This window comes from Limanda limanda, chromosome 10, assembly GCF_963576545.1.
Source record: "Limanda limanda chromosome 10, fLimLim1.1, whole genome shotgun sequence".
Taxonomy (NCBI): domain Eukaryota; kingdom Metazoa; phylum Chordata; class Actinopteri; order Pleuronectiformes; family Pleuronectidae; genus Limanda; species Limanda limanda.
In genome coordinates, this window is record NC_083645.1 from 16,806,261 (window position 1) to 16,821,039 (window position 14,779).

Sequence of the window (14,779 nt, forward strand, 5' to 3'; positions counted from 1 at the left end):
TCATTTAAAATTATTGACAAATTAGATTCATCATTCAAATTAATGAGTTTTTGTTTAGGTTGGTGTATTTCTACGACAGCTTCATGTACAGATATGACAGTGGCTTCTAAAGATGGACGACAGGATAGCCTTCCAAAAGTGAAGCCAAATAATCTTAATCGCCCCCCCTGGTGGCTGGCTATAGTATGGTCCATTGATCCCTTCCCTCCATGTTAGTGGATGGGATTCTTGTGACTAATGTACGTTGAGTTCAATTATAAGTTTGGTTTTAAGTACTTATTTGATGCGATAAAACTGGAGGAAACGTCATAATTGGTCGAGCATGTGTAAAGACAGGACCTTGATACCACGACTCTGCACCACAATCACTATAACCAGGCTCTGGTTCTATATGAGGTCAACAGTGCAAGAAGGCATTATCCCTCTTTAAATACAGTCTATACTGATCACCTATCTCTCATGCTAACCTTTCCCACAGGGACTGTGCTTACGTGTTTTCATGGAGTTTGTGATACAGATCAATGACGACCGACTCATAGATCTATATCGAGTCGATATGTGTTGGACTCTCAAATATCAATAACAACATGGGCTAAAATATCAGTTTTGATCTGTCTCTAATTTAAATACTGATCATTTAAAGCAAATGTTATAGAGGCACAGATGTATATAAACAGGTGGTGGACACTCACATAGCGTCAACAGAGCTATAAAACTAAGCCCATTTCTGTCAGCAGCTCTAAAGTAGTGTGGTTTCTTCTTTCTGGTTTTATCTGTGTGCTCTATTACCTTGTTTTATCACCATATTCTACTTTCCATTACAATAAATTACAATTAACTTCAGTCAGGAGCAACACTCACGGTTTTCTGCAAACTATCAGCAGGGGTGCAATAAAATAAAAAAAACGATATCTTTGCCGCAGTGTATTGCAAAGTTTATTGCTAGGACCAATGGAAATGGAGAGTTTTTCAAAAGAACAAATGTTCCAAAAAAATGTTTATGTGTTATTATGTTGTGTTTTAGGGTCGATTTATCTTTTTCTATTTGTATCAGTACTTGTTTTATAGTTGTCATGAATATCATTTAGGCTTGTGTTGGCTCATGTCATGAATATCATTTAGGCTGATACAGATTATCATGAGCCTAAATGTTATTTATGTCAATTATAAAACAAGTTCTGATGCTTACCTCATATTCACTAGCAAGGACCTTGCTTTATCGATCTATAGGTTTGAATGGAAATAGATGTATAGATATATTGGATGTTCAGAAAAAATGAAAGATGAAGGGATGAGGGTAGGGATGAGGGAAGTAGTATGAAGGAATGAAGGAAGGGGGATTAAGCGAGGAGTGTATGGATGACGGAAAAAGGATGAAGGAATGAGGGAAGGAGGATGAAGGGATGAGGGAAGGAGGATGTAAGGATGGCAGAAAGGGGATGAAGGGATGAGGGTAGGTTTTTTTTCCCATTATTCTTCTTCTTCTTTCTTCTTTGTCCGTTCACCTTTTCTCTTGCGGTGAAGGGAAGGATGGGTTAAAGAATCCGAGTCAAACCGAACGTGATGTGTTGACTGGTGATTAGAAGGCCGGTGATTAGAGGAGTGGTTGAGGCGCGGCCTTTATCCACCCGTCTGATAACGTTATCTAAACTCAAGCAATCCCAGCTTTTTGCTTTCCTGGGATAATTTCATACTGCAGCAAAGTTTTAAGTGAAGCTTCTAACACACAGTCTTCACACAAATGCTGCACAAAAAAGCAGAAGAAACAGCTGGTAAACATAAATCTACCTGTCAGTTGTTATGTTATTCTCTTTGCAGTGTGATGAAAGGGCTTTCCTCTAAATCACCATCCAGCGGTAGTCTCCACTCTCACATGTTGCCATGGAACTGGATCTGATCCATGTTGGACTGGGGCCAGACTCACCAGTCCAGCAGCGATCAATACGTTCAACACACTTTCTGCTGCCGGGAGAGTCTCCAGCCACTTCCTCCTCTGACATTTCTAAAATAAGCGTTGGGCTGTTCAATTAGCATATGTAAGAGCATTAGCATATAGCGGCCGACACTACCCAGATCCTCTCTGAGCTGCTCGATAATTGAAGTCTGTGTCAAGTGTGTGTTTGCATGTACATGTAGATGGTTTGGAGAAGACACAAGTCTCTGCTGAGTGATGGAGGCTGCACTGCAGACCAACGCACTGCAGTGCAGGTGCTTTTCTCTGCCGCTCATTGCACACTTTAGATTTATGACAGCGTTTTAGTGCCTGAAGATTCACCTTGACGTTATTCTCTATATGAAACTTCTTGAATTAAATTAATGTAGTATTATCGGTGAAAGTGTTCTTTTGTCAGAAATATCTAGAGTTACATCTGCAACTCTGGTAATAAGCGAAACACTTAAAAGCAAGTGTTGCTTAAGTACTTGAAACTATATAACAATTTAACATCATGTTTTCAAAAGTTAGATTTACCTCCACCAAGGTTGTTATGTTTTTGGTTCCATTTCTTTGTTACTTTTTAGTTTTCAGGATTACGCAAAAACTACTTGATGGATTTCAATGAGCTTTTGTGCCCAAGGAAGCAGCCCAGTTTCATAAGGGGAGTGCTCAGCCTTGGTGGAAGTATACGCTCTGCTATGTCCTATTCTCATTTGCAAACTATGCAGCTTCAAAATGAATTTGATGATTCAATGACTTGGAATATGGACGATAGAGACACTTTTATTCCCACTGCTCACCCTGAATGTCAGCTCTTGCTCTATGTGACTTTGGAGAGTGGGTACGATCGCCTGTGAGAAGTGTGGAATTGAATCTGCCAAAATCAGGTCCAGAAAGTTCAAGACTAATGCTGATAGCTGATTTTTAATAGTTCAGTGAGTGGAAATTAAGCAGTCAGAGCTCCAGTCAGAGAGGGCGCTGTTGCTCAGTAAAAGTTGCTTTAATCAAATCATATAGCATTATTTACATTATTTATATTTAATCCCATGCTCAATCTCAAAAGAGAAGAAGAATCCAAGTGTACACTGAGTATTTGTATTCCTTTACCTCAACCAAGGCTCTTAAGTGTTGTGTGTTTGGAATGTTTCTTCCATGTTAGAGTTAATAACTTTGATTCGCACGACGACTGTATATAATAAACACAGTGTGGTTTATATTAGATTTCATTTGACTTGTGGAGATATGATATCAAGTGTACATTTTTACTAAACTCACCCCCTGAAAATCGGTGAACCTCCGAGGTGAGATCATTTAATTTCCTTCAGGTACAGTTGTGTTGACGTGTGATCACCGGAGCCGAGCGGCTGTTATCATTAAAAACACTGTTCCAGCTGAAAATAGTTCTCACTTCCTCGGGAGTCTCGACTGCTGAGTCGAACTTGCCAACTTTGCAAGAAATCAGAATTGCTATTTTCCCAAAGCGCTACGTACTGTATGCTAATGTTACCACTACTACTACGCACTAGGCTGTTAGTACCACTGATGCTGGGTGAGTGATGTCAGAGCTGCAGATGATGATGGTCCTCAAACCCTTGCTCGCCATCCATCTGCAGCGGTGACCTCATGTAATCTCCGAGTTCTACACATCCTCTCCAGCCGAGCCTTCCTCACAGCCGCGGGATCAAAGAGAGATTGGTAGTTCCGAGTCCGTCATCCTTTATTCAGCCGTGGAAATATGTGAGGCACAGAGAGAGAGAGAGAGAGAGAGAGAGAGAGAGAGAGAGAGAGAGAGAGAGAGAGAGAGAGAGAGAGAGAGAGAGAGAGAGAGAGAGAGAGAGAGAGAGAGAGAGAGAGAGAGAGAGAGAGAGAGAGAGAGAGAGAGAGAGAGAGAGAGAGAGAGAGAGAGAGAGAGAGAGAGAGAGAGAGAGAGAGAGAGAGAGAAAACACTTAAACACTTGCTCCTACTCATCTCTCTGCTTTGCTGCTTTCATTTATTCCTGACTCCCGTCTTCTTATCCATCTCTTCCTCGGCCCTGGTCTCACACCTCGTTCCCATTCCTCTCTTGACACGCCTCCAACTTTTCATTTTGGCGTTCTGGCCTCCTGCCTTTGTCGCTCACCTCTCTCTCTCTCGAGATTTTATCTATCCATCCTTTCTTCCCACCTCCCGGCCAAAAGCTCTTCCTCCATCTCTGAGGTCTACATGTCATTCATCCTCAGTTGCTTGTTGATTCCCTGCCTGTCTCTCTCTACAATATGTCACCCGCTCCATTATCTGACGTCAGGAATGACTGATCGTAAAAGCCTTAGTAAGCCAGCAACTCTCTCTGTAGTTGTCGGCACTGTCTGCCTCCACACTGAGCTGCCTGAAGGTTTACATAGACATATATAGGGGTCGTCTGACAGCTGGAAAATCCGTATTGTTTCCTTCTTTATTGGTAAAAAGCTAAATTAAAAGTGAGTGTTTACAAAAAGCTCAAATAAGGTGAAAAAGATGCATTTCCAGATGAAGCTTAGACTCTGTTCAGACGACTTGATCTGAACACAAGTGGTCAGCGCTAAGTTCAGGTTCCAGTTCCTAAATGTCTCTTCCATGCGTCCTTAGATCTGTATCCATTCTTAAAGCCAAATGTTAGCGGGTGTTATTGGGTTTTTTGACCAGTGGCTTTAGTCTCAGTCTTGTGCTGCCAGAGTCAAACGAGGTCGGTTGATGTGATGATACAACACTGTCGTTTCTTTAGGATCTGTGCTTGGTTTGAATCACCTGTGTTGTGGTCACCATCAGTGATAAAGCCTCTGCAGCACTTTCATTCTGCCAAATGCAAATTGATTTTATGGAGAACAATGCAGGGCAACGTCTGAGAAAGAGGAGAGCAGCTTTTTGAGACTTTAATCCAATTCTACCAAAGTGACTTGACTGTGGAAAAGGTTTTTGAGTTTAAATCGGAAACGGAGCAAAGGGAAGTAGAAAAGAAAGTAAATGAAGGCAGAGCAAAAAAATAATCAGGAATGCAATTCAAATATAGAGAAACAGGAAGAGATGAATTTCAACACAGCATGCGTTAACACACACACACACACATGCAAGTGACAGCGTAAAGTCAGTTTATACATGTGTTGATTTAAGCTTTGAGTGTGTGTGTGTGTGTGTGTGTGTGTGTGTGTGTGTGTGTGTGTGTGTGTGTGTGTGTGTGTGTGTGTGTGTGTGTGTGTGTGTGTGTGTGTGTGTTTGTGCGCGTGAAAACAGGCTGCTTGGAGGGAGCACTTCGAAGCAGCAGTTCTGATGCTCTGACTCTAAAGATTCTCTGTTTGAAATAATCTGCCAGCTACAACACACACACACACACACACACACACACACACACACACACACACACACACACACTGCTGAACACTAAGTGGCTAATCAGAGAATCAAAGCGAGGCAATGTTTGAATTAGACTTCTGATCTTTATTCAACCTGCCTTTGTAGCTCTCCTTGAAGAGCGCGGCACTGATGAGACATGCTGTTGATTTGAATTGTTCGGAATCACTTCGTGCTGCATTCTTTTCTGTGTGTGTGCGTGTGTGTGTATGTGTGTTATCCTGTGTTGAGTGGGGAAAAATTGTGAGTTCGGGAGTAAGAGAAAACGAGAAAGCTGGGGAGTGAAAAGGAAGATTAAAGAGCCAGAGCAAAGAGGAGGATGAAAGAGACACCGAGGCAGAAAAAGGGAGAGAAATAGGGAGTAAGGGAGAGGAGGTAACAAGAAGGTGTGTGTGTGTGTGTGCGTGTCTGTCCTATCTAACAGGAAAGGTGTGTTGTGTCATAATGTAGTGGAACGCAAGCCACTGAAATGAAAAGTACACAGAGCATTGAGGATATGGAATGATGTGACAGAGCTTTGTGACTAAGCTGTGTGTATTAATGTTCCTCTTGTTGTTTTTTTCTATGTCTCTACCTCTGATCTCGTTTTCTTTTCCCGTTTCACCTTTTTGCTCTGATACAATTGTCTAATCTCTCCATTTTTCCCTGTCTCTTAACTTCCGATCACTTATCTCTTTCCTTTTATCCCTTTCCTCCCTGCTCTCATCCTCCTCGCTTCCCTGGTCCTGCTTCCTGGGACCCAGAGAAAGGTAACTGCTCTTCGAGTGTTAAGCCCACCCACCCGCTCAACCACCCATACAGTGTAATCACTGTCAGGCATCAAACCAGTGGCTTTGCTTCGCCCGGAGTCACTGTTGCTCTTTGCAGGAGTCCATCAGCAACCATTGCAGGTCTAAATTGCAAGTGTTAAATCATCAATGATGCCAGACTGGCCACCGGGCTATTTCCTATTCAGAGTTGCGTGCGGTTTTATAGCATTTTGATCCCCCAGAGAGGGAACACGAGTCATAAAAGACCCATTTGTAGTGTGCCAGGCAAGGCCACTCATGCTGCTTTGGTGACACACTGCTCAAACGGCCCTGAACAAAGTGCACTGGATGCATACACACACCCATCTTAAGATATACACACACACACACACACACACACACATTGCATTGTACTTTACTTCTTGGCCACAGGCAGTGAGCATTATTGACCCAAAAGTGTGTGAGCACACAGTTAGGCACAGGAGACATACCGGATGGTCTCATAAACATAAAGAGCCTGTTGTGATAAATGCTGGCTGTGTTTGGCATATTTCTGTTTGTGTCTGTGGTTAATGTGAAGCATGCACTGTATATGTGTCTGTGTGTGTGTGTGTGTGTGTGTGTGTGTGTGTGTGTGTGTGTGTGTGTGTGCACTGAAGCTGTTGCATCTGGTGACACCGCCGTCCAGCTGGCTCCTCTGCACGTCCCCTTCCCAATCTTTCACTCTGCATTGTCTGTTTACTAAATCATTTCAGTCCAGGATGGAAAACTCAACCTCCTACCTTTTGTTCTGCAGCTTGTCTCACCTGTTAATGAGGATCAGACATCTATCGTTCATCATGTCTGTGTTTGTGTGTCTGTGTTTGTGTGTGTGTGTGTGTGTGTGCGCGCACGCTTGTGCATGGTATCACCCACACGTCGCTGTGTCTCATCATCGCCCACCCGCTGCACACACTTTCATATCTCGGTGGAGCTTCCTCTCTCAGTCTTACCCTCCTCCTCCTCCTCCTCCTCCACATCTTTCTCTGCCATGTGGCACCATTGTGGAGCTTGAGGCACGTAGTTTCCTCAGGCTCTGGGGCACGCATCTGTTGTAGCCAAATTTGGCTTCAGCTTCCAGTGAAGCAATTACTGAGAGAAACATGCTGTTAAAGGGGCTTTAAGTAATCTATGTGTCAAATAGAGCTATATGTGTGCAGAGCAAGTTGATTTATCCTGATGATATTCATTGCTTTCACTTAGTTTTTACTTATGCAGGAAATGTTTCACTTTTTCCCATGTTTGCGGATATTAAAATGCAAATGCAAAGTGCAGGGAGAGAATTGGATTTGTTCTTTTATTTCAGAGCAGAGTTCTGGCAAACTTTTATTTTTTATTTCTGCGATCAGTCACCTCCTGACAACAGACAGAACAGAGACGAGATGCAACACTCACTTTAATATAACTTACAAGATGAAAATAAAAATAAAAAGGCTGAAAACACTGGGAAGGACTTCAGATGGAAATATCCCATCTCTGCTGATGAAGCCAAACGTGAACCAAACAAACTGAAAACGGCTAAAGGAAATTTAAATATACTAATTGGCAATTAAATCTGATAGATAGATATTGGCCCCTAAGCCAGTTGCACTCTGGAAAAGGAGTTTGAGGCCCGTTAAGAAATGTTGCACCAGAATATTCCGAAAGGTGGCTCCAAGTCAGAGCTGTAGAATTAGGTGGATAAAACATATCCCTCATAAAATATATTGAATGAAGAAGTTTAATGAGACGGAACAAACGGCCTATCGTTATGGCAAAAACGCACATTAGTGAAAAGTTCAAATACATTTTTATCCGTGTTGTCTTAACCCTCAACAACCCACCATAATTCTGTCCTGTCCCTCTTACACATATACACTACAGACTGTGTGTAAAGATGGACGATAGGTTTGCTTCCTAAAAGTAAAGCCAAAGATTCTCAATCTCCTCCTGGTGGCTGTCTGTAATATGGCTCCTCCATGTTAATGGATGGAAGATGGACCAAACTAAAAAGTCAAAGCACATTTTTTCTGGGAAATATGTCAAGAAATGTGACAATTCAGATAAATAAGTGCACAGGCTGACAGAGATTGTTTACTGCCCCTTTAACAGAGCAAATGTCTTTTTAATCTGCTGTTGATCTGCATCCAGGTCAATGTTTGTCTCTTAGATTTCCTCATAAACTCCCTCATAAAATGTGTGATGATACCTGACCTCTGACCTCTGTCTGTGCTTCAGGGACTTTGCCTACGTGGCGAGAGACAAGAACACGCGGGTGCTGAAGTGCCACGTGTTCCGATGTGATACTCCTGCCGCAGCCATCGCCACAAGTCTCCACGAAATCTGCTCCAAGGTGGGTGTCGTCACCGCCACCGCTCCACAAGCTCCTCGGAAACAAGCCATCAAGCCTTAATCTATTGAGGAGGGAGAAATCAATCTTTTTCCGCTGATGCAGTGAACTAGAGTTACTTTTCTGAGACTGTAACTTCGAGGACACTCCCACATGCATGTTTTATAAAACTAATACTCAAGAGTGCAAACCAGTGACAGTAGCCTGACAAGGTTTCTGTTATCTTTTACTAGAGAGGGCTCAGGGGAGAGAGGCTTTAAGGTCCTGTACAGTGAGACGAGACTGACAGGAGATAAGATTGAGGTTAGAGCACATGCAGCATTTCTTGAAAAGAGTTTTCAATGTGTGCGTATGTGATAGAGAGAGGGAGGGGGGGAGGGAGGAAGGGAGGGAGAGATTGTGGTGACAGCGTGTTAACCCTCTCAGGAACATTGAATCACAGACTCTTAACAGTGCAAAGCTGCAGCATAAAGCAAAGTCACTCACTTGATTCTCTCGCTCTCTCGCCCCCCCGCCCCCCCCCCCCTCTCTCTCTCTCTCACACACACGATTCAGTGGTACCCTCCCCTCCCCTCCTCACTCTGTTGACTGTTCAGATTACAGCAGGTCTGAATCTCCTCACACTCAGCTGCATGCTGGATGCATCTTGAATGAAAAGTAGAGATTCGCTGACAGACAGATTTAAATGGCAAGGAAATAAAAGGGAAGACTGATGTCACTGACTTGATCCTTCTATTAAAAGTTAGTGAACATTTTAAAACAGTTAGTAATAGCAGGTCAAATCAATACTCAAATTTAAAATGGAACCATGGAAATGGTTGAAGCAGATGAATTTATGTTTCAGAATATGTTCATAGCTGTTTTGTTTTTTTGCTCAAATCAAAATCCTTTGTATGATTCAAAAGTTTGGTCACATTAAATAAGGTTACTGGTTTATGTTTGCGGGTAATCAGTGTATGTGTGTGCATGTGCGTGCTTGCGTGCGTGTGTGTGTGTGAGGCTCTTCAATTGGCCTATTTTTAACACACTCTTAGTTTTCTCTATCACTGCAGCGAAGAAACTTGGTGACCTGAGTCTTGCAGCTGCACAGCACGCTGAGCGGCTTTCCCTTGTGTGTGTGTGAAAGAGTGTGTGTGTGTGTGCGTCTTCCTACATTTTCCCTTGTGAGCGGAGTTGCAGAATCACCACAGACTCTGATTAATGACACCGGCAATTAATCAAGTATCTGTAGAAGAGAGAGCAGCGGCTCAGTGCAGGGGCCGTGCCGACTATTCAACACAGTGTGACGAGTGCCTGCTCTGCAGCAAGAGATCTGCAGCAAAGAAAAGAGAGAGACACTGTCTGTGTCTACAGTTGGAGATGTAATATGTAACAATTCTGAAAAAGACTGCACCTACGTTAAATTATTGTTGACTTTTAGACGTACATGATGCAAAATGTTTCCCACAATGTTCAAATGCAGAGAAATCCCTAATTTATTCAAGGTAACAGGACTTTGTTTTTTATTTTATATTTTTATGTAAGTTATTAACAAAAGCAAACATTATGGGATGTCAAAGCCTTATCATGTCCATGTTATTATTTGTCTGCTACATTTTTTACTGCTCATTTCAAAGACAAGTCTAAGGTCAAATCCACTAAGTCGATTATTCTTTGTTCTCTGTTCTGATCCCTTTCCTCTTCCTTCCTTTTGTTCTCACCTCTCTTGCCCTTTATCTGTTTCTCTCCTTCACTTTGTCCCATTCTTCATCCCTCTGTGGTTTATCTCCCCGTCTCTTCTTCTTTCCCCTTCTCCTCTTGTTTAGATTATGGCTGAAAGGAAAAGTGCCAAGGCTGCAGCGGGCAGCTCCTCCCAAACCAGCACTGATGTGCCCCTACAAGGTACACACACACTCACTTACACACACTCACACACACACACACACACACACAAACTCACACACACTCACACACACACTTTCTCTTTTAACTTGAGTCGTGTTCTTTTGTAGTTCCCCTGTGAGAGAATTAGATTTGTCAGCCGTGTGCTCTCTTCCCTGCTGTGGTTCCTTGTCTCACATAACAGCTCTCCTCCACATCTGAAACTATGTATGTTTTATAACAAAATTTACCTTATCGCCTTGAGGAGCAACCTTGACAATTTTTAATAGAAAAGATAGCAGTGTTTTGGTTCAATTACACACGAGATAACGCTGACTCTCCAACAACTCCTCGCTCCCCGGTCACCGAGCTTTATCCTCGCCGCACTAATTCCATTCACAGGTTCCGATTTCGCTTAACCCCTCCGCTTGCTCCTCTCAGTCTCAAGTAATTATCGGAAGAATGGGGAAAAAGTGGCAGCGCAATTCATCCACCGTGACTCTGGGTGTGTGTGCGTCTGCTGAGCGCTGAGGAGAGGAGCTCACGCATCAGAATGGAAAAGAACTGTATCGGCTCTTCACTTACAAAGGCGCTGGACCTCATTAAAACCCGATTAGTGTTTCTTTGAGGCGAGGCCTGCTGCTCCACAGCGTCCATCCCAAACCCTGGATCAAACAACCCATCGGTGAAACATCCCTCATATCTGGTAAAGCTATAACGTGCGGGAAAAGAAGAGTTGGAATCCAGTGGGAGGTTTTTTATCCACTTTACACTGAATTTAGAACAGTTCTCTCTCACCATGGATTTGATGTTCTACAGGCCCTTGTGTTGGGACACGTTTGAGGAGATTAGCACCAAATGATTTGGGATGAGAACCAACACCAGGATAATGCTGTCCTCATCAAATCTGTCCTTTTCCTGAGCTCTGCTTTAAACATCGAATCCATGTGTGAAATCACCCTCACTCCTCTCCTCTTTAGAGAGTCTTAACATGTTCCGAATGTCAGAGATATTTTGAACTTTTTTAATGGAATAGTCTTTCCTAGTTCCTCCCCAGGTCTGTGTGGGTTTTCTCCGGCTTCCTCCCACAGTCCAAAGACATGAGCGTTGGAGTTATTGTGCGTTCATGTGGTGTCGGAATATCGGAAAAATGTTTTTGCAACTGGGAAAATTCACGTGAACGCCTCTTTGGGTCAGAACACTACTTAGAAGGCAGGGAAAATGTTGGTATTTGGTTATTTTTCATAAAGTCATTAGAAATCACAGTTTATTTTGACCGTTGGCCGATTTTTTGAATTTATGATGATAAGTGATTGAGAGGTTAATAATTGATCAGGGTTTGGTTGAGGTTTTTATTCTATTTTCCTTTAAGCGCCCTCTGAGATGCACATTCTTTAATTGCATAGTTAAACATTTATGCAGTTATGGTGTTTTGCATTTTACCTTGACAGAAATCGTCTCACGCTCGTATAGTCGACTGTCTGGTGCGTTAAAAGCGAGGTCCTGAGGGTAAAAGATGTTTACTGATTGAGATCCAGGTGACATCAACATCTTTTAACTGTTTTCCTTTAACGTGTGTGTAAATCTTCTCAGCCTACGGGGCATTTTGTAGAAAAAGAAAGGGGGTTTCATGCTGAAAATACCCAGCTCACTGAAACCCTGCATGCTTGTGTGAAAACTAATTTCTTCCCGCTCTAATCATGTCAACAGCAACATAGAGTGTTAAATATTCACCAGGGTTTGTTTATTTCTTCAGTTGAAGCCAATTATCGTGTTTGGACTCTTTGCGTTAGATGTTGCCCTGTGTGATAAAGTTATTGATCTGTGTGCGTTTCTGTCTGTTTTCCCTCTACAGAGTTTCCTTTGCCAAAGACCGAGTTGGTACAGAAGTTCCATGTTCTGTATCTGGGTATGACATCTGTGTCTCGACCCATAGGTAACAAACAAAACCCAAAGTGAAACCCACACACGTCCTTTAGAGATCACACATTGTCTCAGATTTCCCACCTTTGTGTTTGGTTCCCAGGTATGGACATCATCAACGGGGCCATCGAGGGCCTCCTGTCGTCCTCAGGCAAAGACGACTGGACTCCTGTCATACTGAGCATCGCTGACACCACTGTGGCTGTGATCAAAGAGAAGGCAAGAGGCTTTACCATGCTACCCAGTTAATAAAAGATGTGAAGTTGCCTTTCATTGGGAGAGGACGATCTAACAGAGCTCTGATTTCTCCTCTCTCCTCTCTGACGGCTGTGCAGGAGGAGGACGAGGAGGTGGTGATGGAGTGTCGCGTCCGGTTCCTGTCCTTCATGGGCGTGGGGCGGGACGTGCACACGTTTGCCTTCATCATGGACACGGGGAGCCAGCACTTCCAGTGTCACATTTTTTGGTGCGACCCCAACGCAGGCTTTGTGTCTGAGGCCGTGCAGGCAGCATGTGTGGTGAGCTCATATTTGTTTATTTCACAGGAGAAAAAAAATTAGATGAAAAAGCTCAAAGATGACTTTGTATTTTAGTTCTGTATTTTGGAAAATACACTTTTTGCGTTTTCCTGCCAAGTTAGACGTGAGGTTTGTTCATATTCTCTAGTGTTTTGGTTTCAAGTGTTTTGGAAGCTTGCACTGTGGAGACTGGATGACGGATACACTTAGAGGACAAAGAGAGGATCTGTCCTGTGTGCTTTCTAAATGAAGTCGAGAACGAGTCTGTTTTTTATTTTTTGCTCCTTTTTATCTAGAGCAGCATCATATTCTGTTGTGTACGATTTTGCAAAAGTGGATGATGTGCAAAGACTGACTTGATTGTATAAATCTGCCTGTTATCTGGAGAAACCCTGGGGGAAGAGTAAAAGCAGCTCTTTATCAAGTCACTTAATACATATGTAATCGTACGTGACACTTCATTTTTTGATTTTTCATCTCTTGTTGGTGCACATGTCTTCTCTTTTTTATATAAATGTACATTTGGACTAATATTTTTACAATTTAACTAAAGACCCACATGATAAACTGTCCTTACCATCTCATCTTCTTCTCCAGCTGCGGTATCAGAAGTGTCTGGTGGCACGGCCGCCCTCCCAACGCGCCGGCTCCTCCTCCTCGCCCTCCGCAGATTCCGTGTCCCGGCGGGTTTCCACCAGCGTGAAACGCGGCGTCCAGTCTCTCATAGACACTCTGAAAACCAAGAAACAGCCGTCAGAACTCCCCTAGCAACGACCGCCACCAGTGACCACAGCACCACCCAGCCCATGTCTGGATGCCACTCACACTATCGCCACGACAACACCTTTTCAGTACCAGCCATGGTAACCGATGATGTACATACATGTTAAAAGACACCACCGCAGAGGAAGGAAAGTAAGGGAATCTTCAAGAATGCCTGATTATATAAAAAAAAAAGAAAAACAGATGTGTTTCATGAGGAGGAAAAGCTGCCCAGTGGGTTTGCTAACGTCACTTGGTGTCACTGGTTGAACTTTGACCTTTGAACACTCCTGTGCACAAGTGGAAACCATCTGAAGGCTCAACCGGCCCCTCACTGGATGTGGATTTCTCATGAGCTGGATGGATTACACCTCCACGCAGACAGGACATAGGATTACCCAGAAGAGAGAAGATCACATTTCTATCTACAGACTGGTTTGTGTAGCCACTCATTGGTTAAGTCATATTTTCTTTCGTGCCCGGAGCCCCTTCTGTAAAAAACATATCCATCAGCAGAGTGAGAGCAGCTGGACTAGATGGTGGAAATGCTATGGAAGCCTTCCAGGACAGAGAAAAAGTGTTGTGTTGCTGTTGAGGGAATCTGAGAGGTGAACGAGAAAAACCCAAGAGCCTCCAGCTGCCCACCAAATGGCATCACAATGTTTTGTGCAACAAACGTGAAACAGAAAAAAAGCATAACGTCTCCTCCGGGGATGAATGAAGTGATTGTATTAATGACGTGTATGTTAAAGATTGTATGTAGGACGAGAGGAGTTCAGGGCTCTGGTCTTGTAGATATGAGGGAGAGATGTGCTGTCGGTGACCGAATTGTGATCGATGTGTTTTTTTTGATTTTGCATGTTTTCTCGATAGAATATGATTTTTTTTTTTATGTTGATGGGGGATTAAGGGTCTCGGTAGTAAAGAGTGTTGAACACACTAGAAACAGATGCTCCCAGCACAAGTCATCTTGACCATAACTGATTTATACTTGCACAAAAAAAAGAATTAAATCAGACAATACCTAAATAAATGGTTACTCTCTGCCCCCAACAAGGAAATGTAATTTTATCCTTTTTTATTTGCTGTTCCTTGGTAAAAGGCTTGTTCAACAAAGTAAATCTATCGGTTTTTAATGTATTTTGAAGCTTTAAGTCAGTTCTGATTGTTGGATTTTACATACATGAGGAAAAAAACAGTTTAAAAGCTCAAGAATGTTTCATTGCTTATGTTCAAACTTAACAATATCCTCAGGAATCGTTATGCACACGCAAGATATGATGTGATTGCAAAAATTCC

General features: G+C 42.9%; 2 protein-coding genes across 2 annotated transcripts in view; one reads left to right on the forward strand and one right to left on the reverse strand.

Annotated features, from left to right (window-relative positions):
• Window positions 1–13,486, forward strand: part of LOC133012043 (amyloid beta precursor protein binding family B member 2) — a 29,472-nt gene extending 15,986 nt beyond the window's left edge. The window contains exons 8-14 of the mRNA XM_061080009.1: window positions 6,044–6,049; window positions 8,306–8,420; window positions 10,223–10,298; window positions 12,133–12,213; window positions 12,304–12,419; window positions 12,536–12,718; window positions 13,316–13,486. Coding sequence (XP_060935992.1) covers window positions 6,044–6,049; window positions 8,306–8,420; window positions 10,223–10,298; window positions 12,133–12,213; window positions 12,304–12,419; window positions 12,536–12,718; window positions 13,316–13,486 — 748 coding nt within the window. The remainder of the gene's footprint in view (window positions 1–6,043; window positions 6,050–8,305; window positions 8,421–10,222; window positions 10,299–12,132; window positions 12,214–12,303; window positions 12,420–12,535; window positions 12,719–13,315) is intronic.
• An 899-nt stretch (window positions 13,487–14,385) lies between these two features.
• Window positions 14,386–14,779, reverse strand: part of LOC133011445 (putative methyltransferase NSUN7) — a 20,033-nt gene continuing 19,639 nt past the window's right edge. Inside the window, exon 13 of the mRNA XM_061079177.1 lies at window positions 14,386–14,419. Coding sequence (XP_060935160.1) covers window positions 14,386–14,419 — 34 coding nt within the window. The remainder of the gene's footprint in view (window positions 14,420–14,779) is intronic.